Source organism: Miniopterus schreibersii (assembly GCF_964146895.1).
Source record: "Miniopterus schreibersii genome assembly, chromosome: 8".
Taxonomy (NCBI): domain Eukaryota; kingdom Metazoa; phylum Chordata; class Mammalia; order Chiroptera; family Miniopteridae; genus Miniopterus; species Miniopterus schreibersii.
This window is the reverse complement of record NC_138109.1, coordinates 67,962,329-67,974,946: the sequence shown is the minus strand read 5'-3', so window position 1 is coordinate 67,974,946 and position 12,618 is coordinate 67,962,329. Positions and strand designations below refer to the sequence as shown.

Sequence of the window (12,618 nt, the reverse complement as noted above, 5' to 3'; positions counted from 1 at the left end):
GAGGGCCTTTCCTTCCTTCCTCTAGGCTGTGGGCCGTCTGGACCTGTGACATGCTGAGTATGCAGCGGTGGCTGCTTGGAGGGGCTCAGAACCAGGCCTGTCTAGTTGTCGTGTTCTCATAGAAGCCCCACTCCAGGGTTTCGGGGCCCCGGCCCGAGGAGCCTTCCTGCTGTAGCCCAGTGGGGTCTCAGACATAAAGAGGTAGATAGTGCAGACCTGTTCCTGACCGCCAGCTACATCCCTGTGCTTCACCTGTTTTGGTGGCCCTTTCCTGAGCTTGGAAGGGATCTCTGCTCTGAAGTTCTGTTGTGGATCAGGTCCTGGTGAGGAGAACGTTTTCAGTCTAACTTAGAGCCCTGCCCCATGCTTGGCTGCAATACCTCACACATACACTGACCATTACAGCCCTGGCAGTGCTCTGCCAGGGCAGGGGTAGGGGCGGCTGTCACGGCATCGTGGCACTTGGGCAGAGTAGACACCTTCCATCTTTTACAGAAAAGCTGCAAACAGCAACTCGGCATCTTCTGTCTTCAGCGGCCGTTATCTAATCTCAGGTCAGAACTTCAGAGCACACACAAGCACCAGGGCTGGGCTCCAGGCAGGGCCATATGCACCAAGGTTGTGGCACGAGGTTGGGGGCAGCTCTCGAAGCTCCCCCGGGCTTCACACCTGTCAGAAAATTGCATTCAGCAGATTCTCTGACCTCACCCAAGGGCCTCAACTGAAACAGGGAGCCTTGCTGTCACACTCTGCGTCCATTTCTGTAAATCCCGTTGGTTCCACCTTCCAAGTAAACCCCAGGTCCAGCCAGTTCTCACCGCTGCCAGTGCTCCCACTCTCATTTAAGGAGCTGCCACTTAGTCCAGGATGGGTCTCCCTCCATTCCTTCCTGGTTCCTGTGCTCCAGGTGTTTCTTTACGGAGACCCCCCTCTCCCCCTTGGCCTCAGGGACACGCTCCTTCCGGAGCTGTTCCTGTGCCAGCTGGTCGGTCTACAGTCCGTTCAACTCCCCCATGGATGAGCACCCTTCCTTCAGCCAAGGGGGTTGCAGGAAAAGCCCCTGCACTCGAGTCTCTCACCTCCGGGAGCAATGAGCACGTCACCCCCTTTAGCAGTTTATTGTAAATGCTTTCAATCTACTGTGCAGTGGCCTTTTTAGAGTAAACTGGCAGCTTCCTGGAATACACGGCCCTGCTCCTCAGAGGCACCTCTTCTTGGGACCCAGAGCCCTTCCTGGGGATCCCCTCTCAGATTGCCGTGGGGACCATGTCACCCATCCTGGCTGGCCCACTGCGTGCTGCCACCTGAGGGCCCTTCCTCCAGGACCATCTTTTGCAGCATGGTCGTCATCACTGTAGTGTCTACAGTGGCTGTAAGCCATGTACAGGGCACAACCTCTGCAGCAATGGGCCCTGCCCGGAGCCTCCCTCCTGCTCCCCGTGGGATCCCAGGAGTTATTCCAGTGGGAGGGTGACCGCACGGAGCCATCACACACCCAGGCGCACCTCCGGGGGCTTGGGACCTCCACAGGAGCTCAGCTCTGGGTCAGATTTGGTGAAAGCCTTTGGCTAAATTGTGAGATTGGAAAGCTGAAAATAGGTCTCTGCATCTTTGTTGTTCAAGAGCATGTTCAGCAAAGACAGTAACCAGTGCACCCTTCCGCCAGCACTTTAATAGCAAATGTCAGAACAGTTAAAAGTAGCCCCTGGTGTGGAGTAAGAACAGCTCTTTGGTAGATGGCGGAGGGCAGCCGAAGCTCTACAGTGTGGTGTTCCCACCTCCAGCTATCTTGTAGCCCAGGTACTGGATGTGACCGTGGTCCCGGAAGAAGAGTCACATGTAGGGTCTGTCAATCTAACGCTTAGTCATCAGTGTTTTGCCAGGGGCCTGCTTTATTTTAGTAAATGAAAATCTGCAAATCTGTTCCGGGAGTTGAACTGTTTTTTGTTTGCTTGTTTTTTAATTGGGGGGTTTCTGGCTCTGGTTTGGATTTTGGAAATGCCTCTGAGAGCACCACTAGCTCTTGTCTAAGCCCAGAGTGCCCAGCAAACTACCCCCGTCTGGGCTGTGGGTCACGGTGAAGCATGGGCTTCCTTACACTGTGGAGGTGGCTTTCGTCCCACGTCACTGGGTTTTACGGAAGCTCATCTATCCCTTGTTACATGTTTATTGTCTGTGTTCAAGTGGCCACAGAGATGGTATTTCATAAATGTACAGCCCGCCCTTCCCAGGGCATCTTCAGCTTTCTTCCCCTTCAGACACTTCTCACTCCTTGCCTTGTACACCTGTCATTTCTGTACGACGGGAGCCGCCTATTGCGCTGTTTGCAGAGAGCAGGCCTGGCCCTGGCTGGCCCCCAGGCATCTGTGAGTAAAGAGGTGGCCACCTGCCCTCCCTGGGTCCGCACGGTTCCCTCCGGCCCTGGCCCAGCAGGTTTCATAAACTGTTATGTCAGAGCTATATGTCATTTTGATATTTTCGTGTGGTTTCTTTTAAAACTGGAAGATTATGATTTATGTTAAAGTTACGAATGTAGTTTTGACACCAACACACTCGAGTGAGTTATGTAAGAAAGAGTGTTTTGTTTGCCATTTCTCCTCCATGGAGGAGGACGCGGGAGTAACGGAAACATTTCTAGACAAGTGCTTGCGTTTATTTGCGAGACCAGGTGAAACGGCTGCTTCAGGTGTCACCATCCTAGGAGCACGTTGAGGACCTGAGGCCTCGAGCCCACAGGTCCTTCTCCTAAATGCTCGTTGTGGAGACAGTGAGCGGAGTCCTCCCTCCCCTTCCTAGGTGGGGATCTGGGTGGCAGCCGGCTCACCTCTGAACTCTGAGGCGGCGGGGCTCTCACAGGGGTCCTGGCCGGCCCACTGATGCATCTGTGTGTCCGGCCATGTGGTGAGGGTGTTTGTACCGCAGGTAAATGAACAGACCCAGGTCAGGATGCAGCTCTTAGGAAACAATTACATAATTAACTGTGTAGTTGCAGGATTTGGTGTATTTCAGAGCTTTAGCTATTAGTTTGTTTAAACCTTGCAGCCACCAGGAGGTGCTATTAGCTCCCTTGAGTTTTGGATGAGGAACTGGAGGTTAGGAGGTTGTGACAGGCAGGCTGTCATGAACCTCAGCCTGCACCGTGCTGGCTCTCAGATGAGAGGTGGCAGTGGCTTCTCCCCAAGAAGGAAAGTGTGTTGTTTTGGGTGCCCAGCTAGGGCTCTGTGTCCTCAGAAGTGTTCTATCCAATTTGTTCTCAGTCCTGCCGCATCTCAGATTCAATGGGGAGATTTCTAGTCTGTCTGGCTTTCCTGAGACATTCCTTGAGCAATGCTCGGAAATCTGCATTTTGATGTGGTCTGATGAGGGTGGCTGGCAGCCCTGCCATGCCAACCAGCTCTGCTCTCAAAGGTCTCTGGGGTGGTTCTGGGGGCAGCGCTCTTCTGGTTTAATTCTTTGTCTTCCTTCCAACCCTAAACAGGAACAGATTATCAGTCTGGTCAATCAGATCTGTGGCAAGGTAACTGGTAAGAACGGCAGCATGGAGAACTGTCTCAGTAAACCGACACCAAAAAGGGGGCCTCGCAAGAGAGCGACAGTGGACGTGCCGCCCTCCCGGCTTGCGTCCTCCGGGTCATCCAGGAGTGCTGCGAGCTCGTCCTGAAGCTGCCAACACCGCGGTCGATTGAGATCTATTTTTTTGTAATTATTATATTCTAGTTTGGAGTACTTGCTGTAGGATACAAGCTGTCTTTGCACTAGCTCTAAAGAAGATTTTCTTCTGGTTTTAGAGAACTAATTTTGTTTTAGCATTAAACTGTTGAACTTTTTTTTGTACTTAGAATACCTAGATACTGCAGTCAGATTTTTGAAACTGCCGTATAGTCACTGTTTTAAAACCCTTGAGGGGCTGTATTAATTTGTATTGCCCCTGTGGCTGACAAAAGCCTTTTTGTTCTGTTTTGTTTTTGTAACTGTTGGGGAATAAAGGCTTTTTAACCCATTTTTGAAGAGGGTGAAGTTTGGAGAACAAATTTTAAAACCTTCAGTCATGTGAGCAGATTTTTCTAGAGAGGTAAAAGGGATAGGAGACACATACACACGAAACTTGAAAAGAAATGGCTTTACTTTGGCTGTCTTTTCTTCAGTCATGTGCAAGATGAGTTTGTAACTTTAAAAACCGGAGAACCCCCCTTTTGTTTCTCTGGGCGGTTGTGGCAGCTGAAGGCGGACGTGTTTCCTAACCATAGGCAAAGCGAGGAGACTTGAGTGACGAGTTCTCTTTACCAGCACATCACTATGCATCTGAGGAGAAGAGAAGAGAAGAGAGAAGACTGCCTGCCTCGGAGGGGTCACGTGCGGAAACCTGTGCCTGATTTCATTAGGAAATCCATTCTGTTATTTTTTGGTGCTGTTGGCTACTTTATCAAAAAACCCTTCAATAGCATCCTTAAGGAAAAAAAAGGAAAAAAAGTGATTGAAGCCGTAAGTGCTTCTTTGTCATAGACGTGCAATCTTTCTAACATTCCATCTTCATCTCACTGCTTGTTTCACACCTCACAAGTCAGCATTAATCTTTCTTTTTAAATTTGTTTCGTTTATGATCACACTTAGAGCCACTAGGAGGTCTGCAGTTCTTTTTGAATGTGAAAATGCATTTGCGCTCATCTTGTCTATTTTTTCTCTTCATGTTGTAACAAAAAGAAAAAAAAGAAAAAAAAAAATCCCATCCTTTTGTACATATGCCTGTAAATTGTTTTAAATACTTGAGCCTTTTTCTCAGTGGGAGTGGGGAGGGGGGTGAGAAGACAAGATGAAGAAAAGCCTTACATTTCAGTTTCTTCATCGGTTGGATTGGATGCTTACAGGGTTTTTCTTGTAACATTTATAAGTGCTGCTTACATCACTGAACAACAACAAAATAATAATGGAGTAGCTGTTGCCCTTCTCCGGTTGTGTGTACAGTATGTGTGGAATAAAGAAGGGAAACTGTTTTCACAAGCTGTTCTTTGTTTCATAATTGGATTCATCGATCCCGTAGCTACCCATATTGCACTGAGCTTGCCAGTGGGACTGTCAGGAACGTCCTGTGATCCACTTTGTTGGTTGTTGTTGCAGAAGACTGAACTGTTTTGGAATATTTAACAATTACATAAACAGTCAAGTGTTTTCCAATGTGGTTGTCCGGTTTTTATGGCCTTGCTGTGTACTTTCCCTCTTTTTGACAGTAAACTTCTGCCTATGGCTTACAGTTTGACATTTAATTTATTAGCGCTGCTCTGCACTCCTCCCTTGGGAGGGAAAACTTCATGTTGTTTATTGCCAGTTTTTTGTTTACTTTTCAGGTTTGTACTACAAGGTTTAATAATAAAAACAAAGTTTTTTGGACGTTTCTCTTGTGGAAGATGAGTGAATGAAACGAGCTCTTTCTTTCCCGGTAAATGGGTAGAGTGCGAGGATCCTCCCCCTCGGCCAGAGTGGCACAGACAACACAGCCTGATCTCGCTCACTTTCCATCTGCTGCTGGTGGTTTCAGGCCCCTGCAAACAAAACCAAATGCCTGCTGTGTGCCTCTTGTTTTCTGTGGGGCCCACTGGGAACCAGCTAGTGGTCCTTCTCCCAGGAAGCGGCCCTGACACGGGTCCCTTGGCTGGGTGCGAGGGAGTCCTTATTCTGAGTGGAGGGAGAGCCGTCTCGCTAGGCGCTGGGCTGTGAGGAGCACTGAAAGGCAAACCCCATCTCTGGGACCAGTTTCTTGTCAGGAGAAGAATGGTGTATGGATGTCTATGTCTGTTTCTCTTCCTTCGGCCCAGATGTGTGTTAAGTAGGGGTTAGTTGTTGAACTGTTAATAATTTTGTAATGACCAGATGAAAACTCAGGTTTTGTTAGAGCTGAGTTTGACTACAGTTAGAAAATTCTGCTTCCTCTAAAACCTGTCTGTTAAGGGCCTTTTCTTCTGTGCTGAGCCCACGTGGAGACTACATCTCCCGGCCCAGCCAGCCCTGCAGGCTCCTCGGTGGCCTGAGTGGACCCGAGTTGCCCTTCCTGCGCCCTAAAGCCTGAAGGATGCGTGTGTGTAGAAGCCTTTCTGTACAAACTGGCCGTGTAGTCTCTCAGTTTAAAGTCCTCAAACTTTATTGTTAGCTTTTCTTTCAGTTTCTCACAGATTATTGGCAATTGTGTGACAATCAAGAGCCTCCGTTAAACCACCTGCCTTCACGGTGGGATTCTGCACCCAGCTGGGTCTTCCTCTAAGGTGCTCGGAGAATAGGATGCCCAGGTTTAGGAGTCACTGTCGTCCGTGTGTAACGTGGCAAGGGCAGTGTCCACCTCAACTCCCTCCTCATCGGATTGAACAACAGGGGACTCCCCACCCTCACTGGGGTCCTGGGTGGCTGGGTCAGTGCAGGTGGAAGATAAGGAAGGTGGCTGGGTTCGTAATTCAGAAGGGTTTGGAACCTGAAGAGTAAGTTCATCCTGACCAGTACTTGACTTGGGTCCTGCAAAACAGGAAAACACCTGTGATAGAAGTATTGCCATTTAAAACTGCCACTGAACATGCTGGTTTGAACTCAATGCTGATACAAAGGGTGTGGGTGTTTTGTTATGGAGAGCTGGGGCCTGCAGAATGAGGCTGCCCGTGACAGTGCCGGAGCTATCCCTGGAATAGGCTATGCTAGGTGACTACAGAGGCCCCCAGGGGCCCTGAGCTGATCCTTCTGCCACCTGTGACAGATGGGAAGCTCCTGAACCCTTCCCACTATATTCAGTAAAATTCTGTGCTGAAGGCGCAAGGGCTCACACTACATTTAGTTGAGGAGCATTCCATGTAACCACGATGAAACCTAGAGTTCTTTAATCCTTGGAAGTAATTCAGAGAAAGCAATGTTAAGAGAAAAACTTTTTTAGCACTTCTCCAATTTCACTGGGAGTAAATAAGTTCTTAAAGGAATTAAAATCATATGCAGATGAGTCACTGCTTCTCAATCTCTTTTTGATGCTGGGAAAGAGGCCTCAGTTGAAAACACCACAAACGCAAGAACTCTTAAGGAGCTTGACCTCAGAGGCAGTGGACCTGTGGTGCTGGCAACACTGTCTAGAGGGTCCAGGTGCTGCGGGAGGACTGTGCTTTGCCTTTCCCTTGTGTGGCTGTAGGAAAACCTCAATGCTTTCTTTGTAATGATGTGCATATAAGAAGACCCCCCGGAAGGTCTGGTCTGAAATTTAAAATGAAGTGAGCCCAAGTACAGGTTTGGAGCCTCAGTAAATACTGAATGAATGAATGTGAAATTTTGGGAAGGCATAAAATGGAGAGAAAGTGCCCACGAGGTTGTGATGATTAAAAATATAAGCCAAATGCTTATACACACCTTGGCCTTGCCCACAGCAAAGATGAAATAACAGCTGAATGAAGGGGTAAGAGTTTGAAGATGACAAATGCATGCTGAGACCAGCACATGGTGTGAGCTACACAGGCAAGCTCCCACCTCCTAAATTCCAGTCCTTACAATAACCACAAAAACTCAAATTCTGAGACAGAGGAGGTAACACACGAATTAAGAAAGCCCCCTGTTCTTGGATGGTGTCTAGGTAGAGGGCAGAGCACTTACAATGAGAGATTCAGGACTGAACAGCTGGTTCATTGGGCACTACTGTGAGACCAGACACGGGTGAGGGGGACAAGCAGTTGACTTGGGCATTATTACTCTGATGTCCTCCTTCTGAAGGGAAATGTTAGTATGATGTTTAGGCAAGTTTGCCACCACCTACCTAAGATGGGGGACAGCACGGCATTATCTTCACCTGAATTCAAAAAGACATCCAGGGCCTCCTGGTCAGACACGTCCATCAGATCCATCTGCTCCAGCATGTCGATGTTCACCTCCATGGACGACATGCTGCCCATGGGCTCTGGGAACAGATTGGCACCAGAAGAAATTACACGTTATTTTCAGCAATACTTTCAGAACTTCAATTAGTTAGGCTAACTGCACTGTATTTTCTAGGTATAAAATGTGTCCTGCTACTCTAAACTTTTAAAAATACACCTGGGCCCTGGCCAGTGTGTTCAGTGATTAGAGCATCAGCCTGTGCACCGAAGGGTTGTGGATTTGATTCCCAGTGAAGGGCGCGTACTTGGGTTGCAGCTTCGATCCCCAGCCCCCATAGGGGCATATATGGCAGGCAACCAATTGCTGTGTCTCTTTCACATTGATTTTTTTTCTCTCTCCCCCCACCCTCCTTCCCTCCTTTCCGCTCTTGAAAAATCAATGGAAAAAGTACCCATGGGTGAGAAGTAACAAAACAGAAAATACAGTTGGGAGCAACAGATTAAATGACACCCAGTCTGGTACTTTAAATCCATCCTAGATTAACCCTGGTCACTATTGCCTTTTACACCTTCCCTAGCGGCTTCTGTTCACCAGCAGCCCTTTGCCGGCAGGTGCTGCAGACACACCCATCTCTGCATTGAGCAGCTGGCCGTCGGGAGTAGGGTGCTGTCTGAAAGAGGCTAACACTCCTGCAGCAGCCGGAGGTTAGCAAGCTTCCCCCCACGCCTCTGCTCTGCTCTTCAATCTCAGCAGCAGGCAGTGCTGGGGCACTGGCCAGCTGGAGGGATGGGACCATGAGCTCCCTGCAGCGAAAGCGCAGACTAGGAAAAAACACAGCCCACCAGCCAAAAGCTGTACGACCACTAGGGGTGTCTCAGCCAGGGTGCCAGGTGAGAGGCCTCCTGGGTCTGGAGTTCATGCTTAAACCGCCTCTGTGGTCCAGAAAACTACAGCCAGTCAGTCACTCCGGGCATTGGTGATAGTGCCTGGGAGATGCAAGTACAAATTATTTCTGGATGGAGACACCCTTAACTTTGCATCAGAGGAAAATAAAGACAAATTCTAATCCAATCCCAAATTTACAGTGCACACAGGGAAGTCAGAAACAAACTCAGTATTAGCATCTGTTCCCAAGAATTTTAAATGACAGTATTTTTTCCTTTTTAATCTTCACCCGAGTATATTTTTTCACTTTTCAGAGAGAGTGGAAGGGGGAGGAGAGAGATTGATTGGCTGCCTCCCACACTCGCCCTGACGAGCTGGGGATTGAGCTTGAAACCAAGGTACGTACCCTTGGCCGGAATCGAACCCGGGACCCTTTAGTCTGCAGGCCGACGCTCTAACCACTGAACAAACTGGCTAGAGCAAATGACAGTATTTTTTAATCAAAAGATGGAGTTAGAAAATGAGCAAGGTATAAAAATTAGAGCAGGCATTTGAAAAAGAGCCAAGTAATTTCCAGATAAGAAAAATTTAATCACTGACATTTAAAACTCTGGGCACAAGTTAAACTGAGGATTAGTAATGAGAGCCAAAGAGAAAATTAGTAAACTAGGAGACAGACTGAACAAATTCCCCATTATACAGCAAAGAAAAAGATGGGAAATAGGAACGAGCTTAAAAGAGATGGAAAATGCAAAAGTTTACACACACAGTTCTAAAAGGAGAGAATGTGGGGAGCAGCCATATTCGGAGAGGCTATTTCCCAAACTTGCTGAAAGATCTGAGGTCCAAGATTTAGGAAGCAAAATATATTCCAAGCAAGACAAGATGAAAGAAATCCTGATCTGCATCAATTGTAGTGAAACTGACAGAACATCCAAAGAGAGCGGGCAGGTGAAGAAAGACAACAAAATAGACTTTCAGCTTCTCAACAATATAAGGCAGAAGGCAGAATAAATTCAAAGAGGTGAGATGTCATCTCTAAAATTATATACCATTAAACAGCATTTAAGATCAAGTATAAGATAAGCACTGTGAGACAAATGACAATTCACCAGGAGCCTGCTCTCAGGAAGATTACGAATCCCAGAAGGAAGGTCTGAGATGCAAGAAATGTTAAACAGTAAAAAGTCTTGTAAGTTTGTGAGTTAATATAAAACCTTGAATAAAATACTCATATTAGTGTCCAATTTGGGGTATTTACTCTGGTAGAGTTAAAGGACTGAGCAAAGATAGGAGAGGAAGGCTGTGATGAGAGCTGAAGCAGTGTAAGGTCCTTTTTATTTGGTAGGAAGGGGAGAATCTAATCGTCTTTAGGCACCAAAAAATCATTAAAGTTCACTAAAATAAATGGTAAACAGTATGTAATTTTTACTTTTAGCTGGGGAAAGTTTTTTGTAGTTTAGATGATCCCACTGAAGTGACAATATCCAAAGCAACATTGCCAGGTGCCAGGCAAAGTCTGCCTTCTCTGCATCAGACTTGACCAGGGCACCGACCTTGTTACAGCTGCTTCACAGCCAGCCCTATGGATCCACGAGGGACACCAGTGCAGTGTTATCCTGAAGCTTCCTCAAGGCTGACTGGTCGGGGGGACCTGATGGCACAGTAGTCAAACCTGTTCCTGGGGGCCGTTATGTGAGGGTGTTGGGCTGCTAGAAAGTGAGTGACATGCAGCTTTTCTTGTGTGGCTATGGAGGCTATCAGCATGGCATTCTGGCTTTTGGCCTTGCTTTGACTTCTGTTTTGAAAGGGGCAGAGGCTCCCTTTTCTGTCTGTGCTATCCTCCTTAAAGATGTCAAGAGTATAACTTTTAAAACAAAGGAGAGAGAAAATGGGTTAAAAAGCATAGGAAAAGATTTCAGGAAAAAGCACCAAATAAGGTGATAATGAAGTCAGTTATGTCAGTAATCACAATAAATGTAAATGAAACAAATTTGCCAGTTAACAAGAGATTAGAAAACTGAATTAAAGTGATAAAATCTAGCTATATTGTTTATAGGAGACACTCCTAAAACATAAAGACACAGAAACTAGTATTTTTTAAAAGTGGAAAGTGGGCAAACAACTTTAAGAAGAAAGCTGGTATAGCTATATTAATATTAAACAAAACAGACATAAGAGGAAACAAGCAATATTGAGCTAAAGAGTTATACTCCATGATTTTTTTAAAGGTTCAATTATCCAGGAAGATAAAGTGTAACACCCATAATCATGGAGGGGGTGGTTAGGAGGGTTACATGTACCTCTTTGAAAACTGATAATTAAGCAATCCAAATAGTAGTTATATGGGACATTTTAACAACCCAATGAACAGGCTTGATGAAATGGACATATACAGAACCCATGCCTATCATTCAGAATCTTGTTCTCAAGTACACATGATAGAAAAATTATATAAAAACCCATTCTCCAACTACAATTGAAATTTAATCAGAAATTGGTAACAAAAGGTAACTAGAAAAACCTTCATACCTTATTTTAAAACAAGCTTCTAAACAGTTCATGTGTCAAATCTTAAAGGAAAATTATAAATACCCAGAAACTATTATTAGGTAAAGTGGTACCCTAGTGAAAAATTCATAGCTTTGAATACCTTATTAAGAGAAGCCTAAAAATTGAGTCTAAACATTCAACTTAAATTAGACCAAAAAAAAAAAATTAAATTTAAAAATCCCAGAAAATGTCCAGCACTAAAAAGAAATGATACAGTAGAAAGGAAGAATAAAACTAAAAGTTGGTTCTTTGTTGAAAATGCTTAAAAATGAGTAATTTTAAGATTCATCAAAATAATAAAAGGCCCAAATTAACAATTGAGGGATGCGAAAGCAAACCTAACCTCAGATACGGCAAAGGCTGAAGAGTACAATGGACGTTATGCTAGTATATCTGAAAACCAAAGACGAGCTTGGCAAATTCCATAGAAAATTTGCTAAAATTAACAAGAAATAGGAAGTCCTATAACTCAGAGAAAAGGAACAGGTAGTTCCCAGAGAAATCACTGGTCCGAGACAGTTTCAGAGGCAAGTTCTACCCATCACTCAGGAAATAAATGAAATCACTGTGTGCATGCACAGAAAATTCCAATCCCATTTAGCCACCAGTTCTCATTCCATCTAGAAACTTAATGCAATTCCAATCAAACTCTGGACAGTTTTTTTCATAGAATTTGGAAATCTGACTAAAATTTATACAGAGGGACAAAGAGCCAAGAATAGCCAAGGCAACTGAAGAGAAAAGAGAAAAGAATGTATAAAGTGCATGTAGGGGTGTACAGGAATCACTCTACTATATTTATCAAGTCTTGCTATAAAATAGGGTTCTCAACCTAGCACTACTGACACTTTGGACCAGATAATTCTCTGTTGTGGGGCTGTCCTGTACACTGTAGGACATTTTAGCAGCAACCCTGACCTCTACCCACTAGATGCTAGTAGCATATCCCTAACTCAGTCACAGCAGACATAGCCAAAGGTTCCCTATGGGACAAATTTCTACCAGTTGAGAACCACCACTTAAAGAATTATAATTAAGATACTATGGTTTTGCCCATCCGGCATGGCTCAGTGGTTGAGCATTGACCTAGGATCCAGGTGATCTGGTTCAATTCCCAGTCAGGGCACATGCCCAGGTTTTGGGCTCGATCCCCAGCAGGAGGCGTGCAGGAGGCAGCAGATCAACGACTGTCTCATCATTGGTGTCTCTCTCCCCCTCTCCCTTCCTCTCTGAAATCAATAAAGATATATTTTAAAAGTAAATAAAAAATGCTTTGGGAAGAGAAAAATTCAGACTGCTATTTCTGACTTAGTGTAATGAGTCTGAAATACTATGTTCACTGTAGAGATT

The 12,618-nt window shown here is 45.7% G+C and overlaps 2 protein-coding genes across 4 annotated transcripts in view; one reads left to right on the top strand and one right to left on the bottom strand.

Annotated features, from left to right (window-relative positions):
* Positions 1 to 5,390, top strand: part of JARID2 (jumonji and AT-rich interaction domain containing 2) — a 243,027-nt gene extending 237,637 nt beyond the window's left edge. Inside the window, exon 19 of the mRNA XM_081144435.1 lies at positions 3,479 to 5,390. Within this exon, the coding sequence (XP_081000561.1) occupies positions 3,479 to 3,661 (183 nt within the window). The 3' untranslated portion in view covers positions 3,662 to 5,390. The remainder of the gene's footprint in view (positions 1 to 3,478) is intronic.
* The window catches only part of DTNBP1 (dystrobrevin binding protein 1), a 92,896-nt gene continuing 85,641 nt past the window's right edge, over positions 5,364 to 12,618 (bottom strand). For all 3 annotated transcript variants that reach the window (XM_081144437.1, XM_081144436.1, XM_081144438.1), the window contains 2 exons: positions 7,769 to 7,909; positions 5,364 to 6,498 (listed from right to left, as the gene is read on the bottom strand). In XM_081144437.1, coding sequence (XP_081000563.1) covers positions 6,281 to 6,498; positions 7,769 to 7,909 — 359 coding nt within the window. In that variant the 3' untranslated portion in view covers positions 5,364 to 6,280. The remainder of the gene's footprint in view (positions 6,499 to 7,768; positions 7,910 to 12,618) is intronic.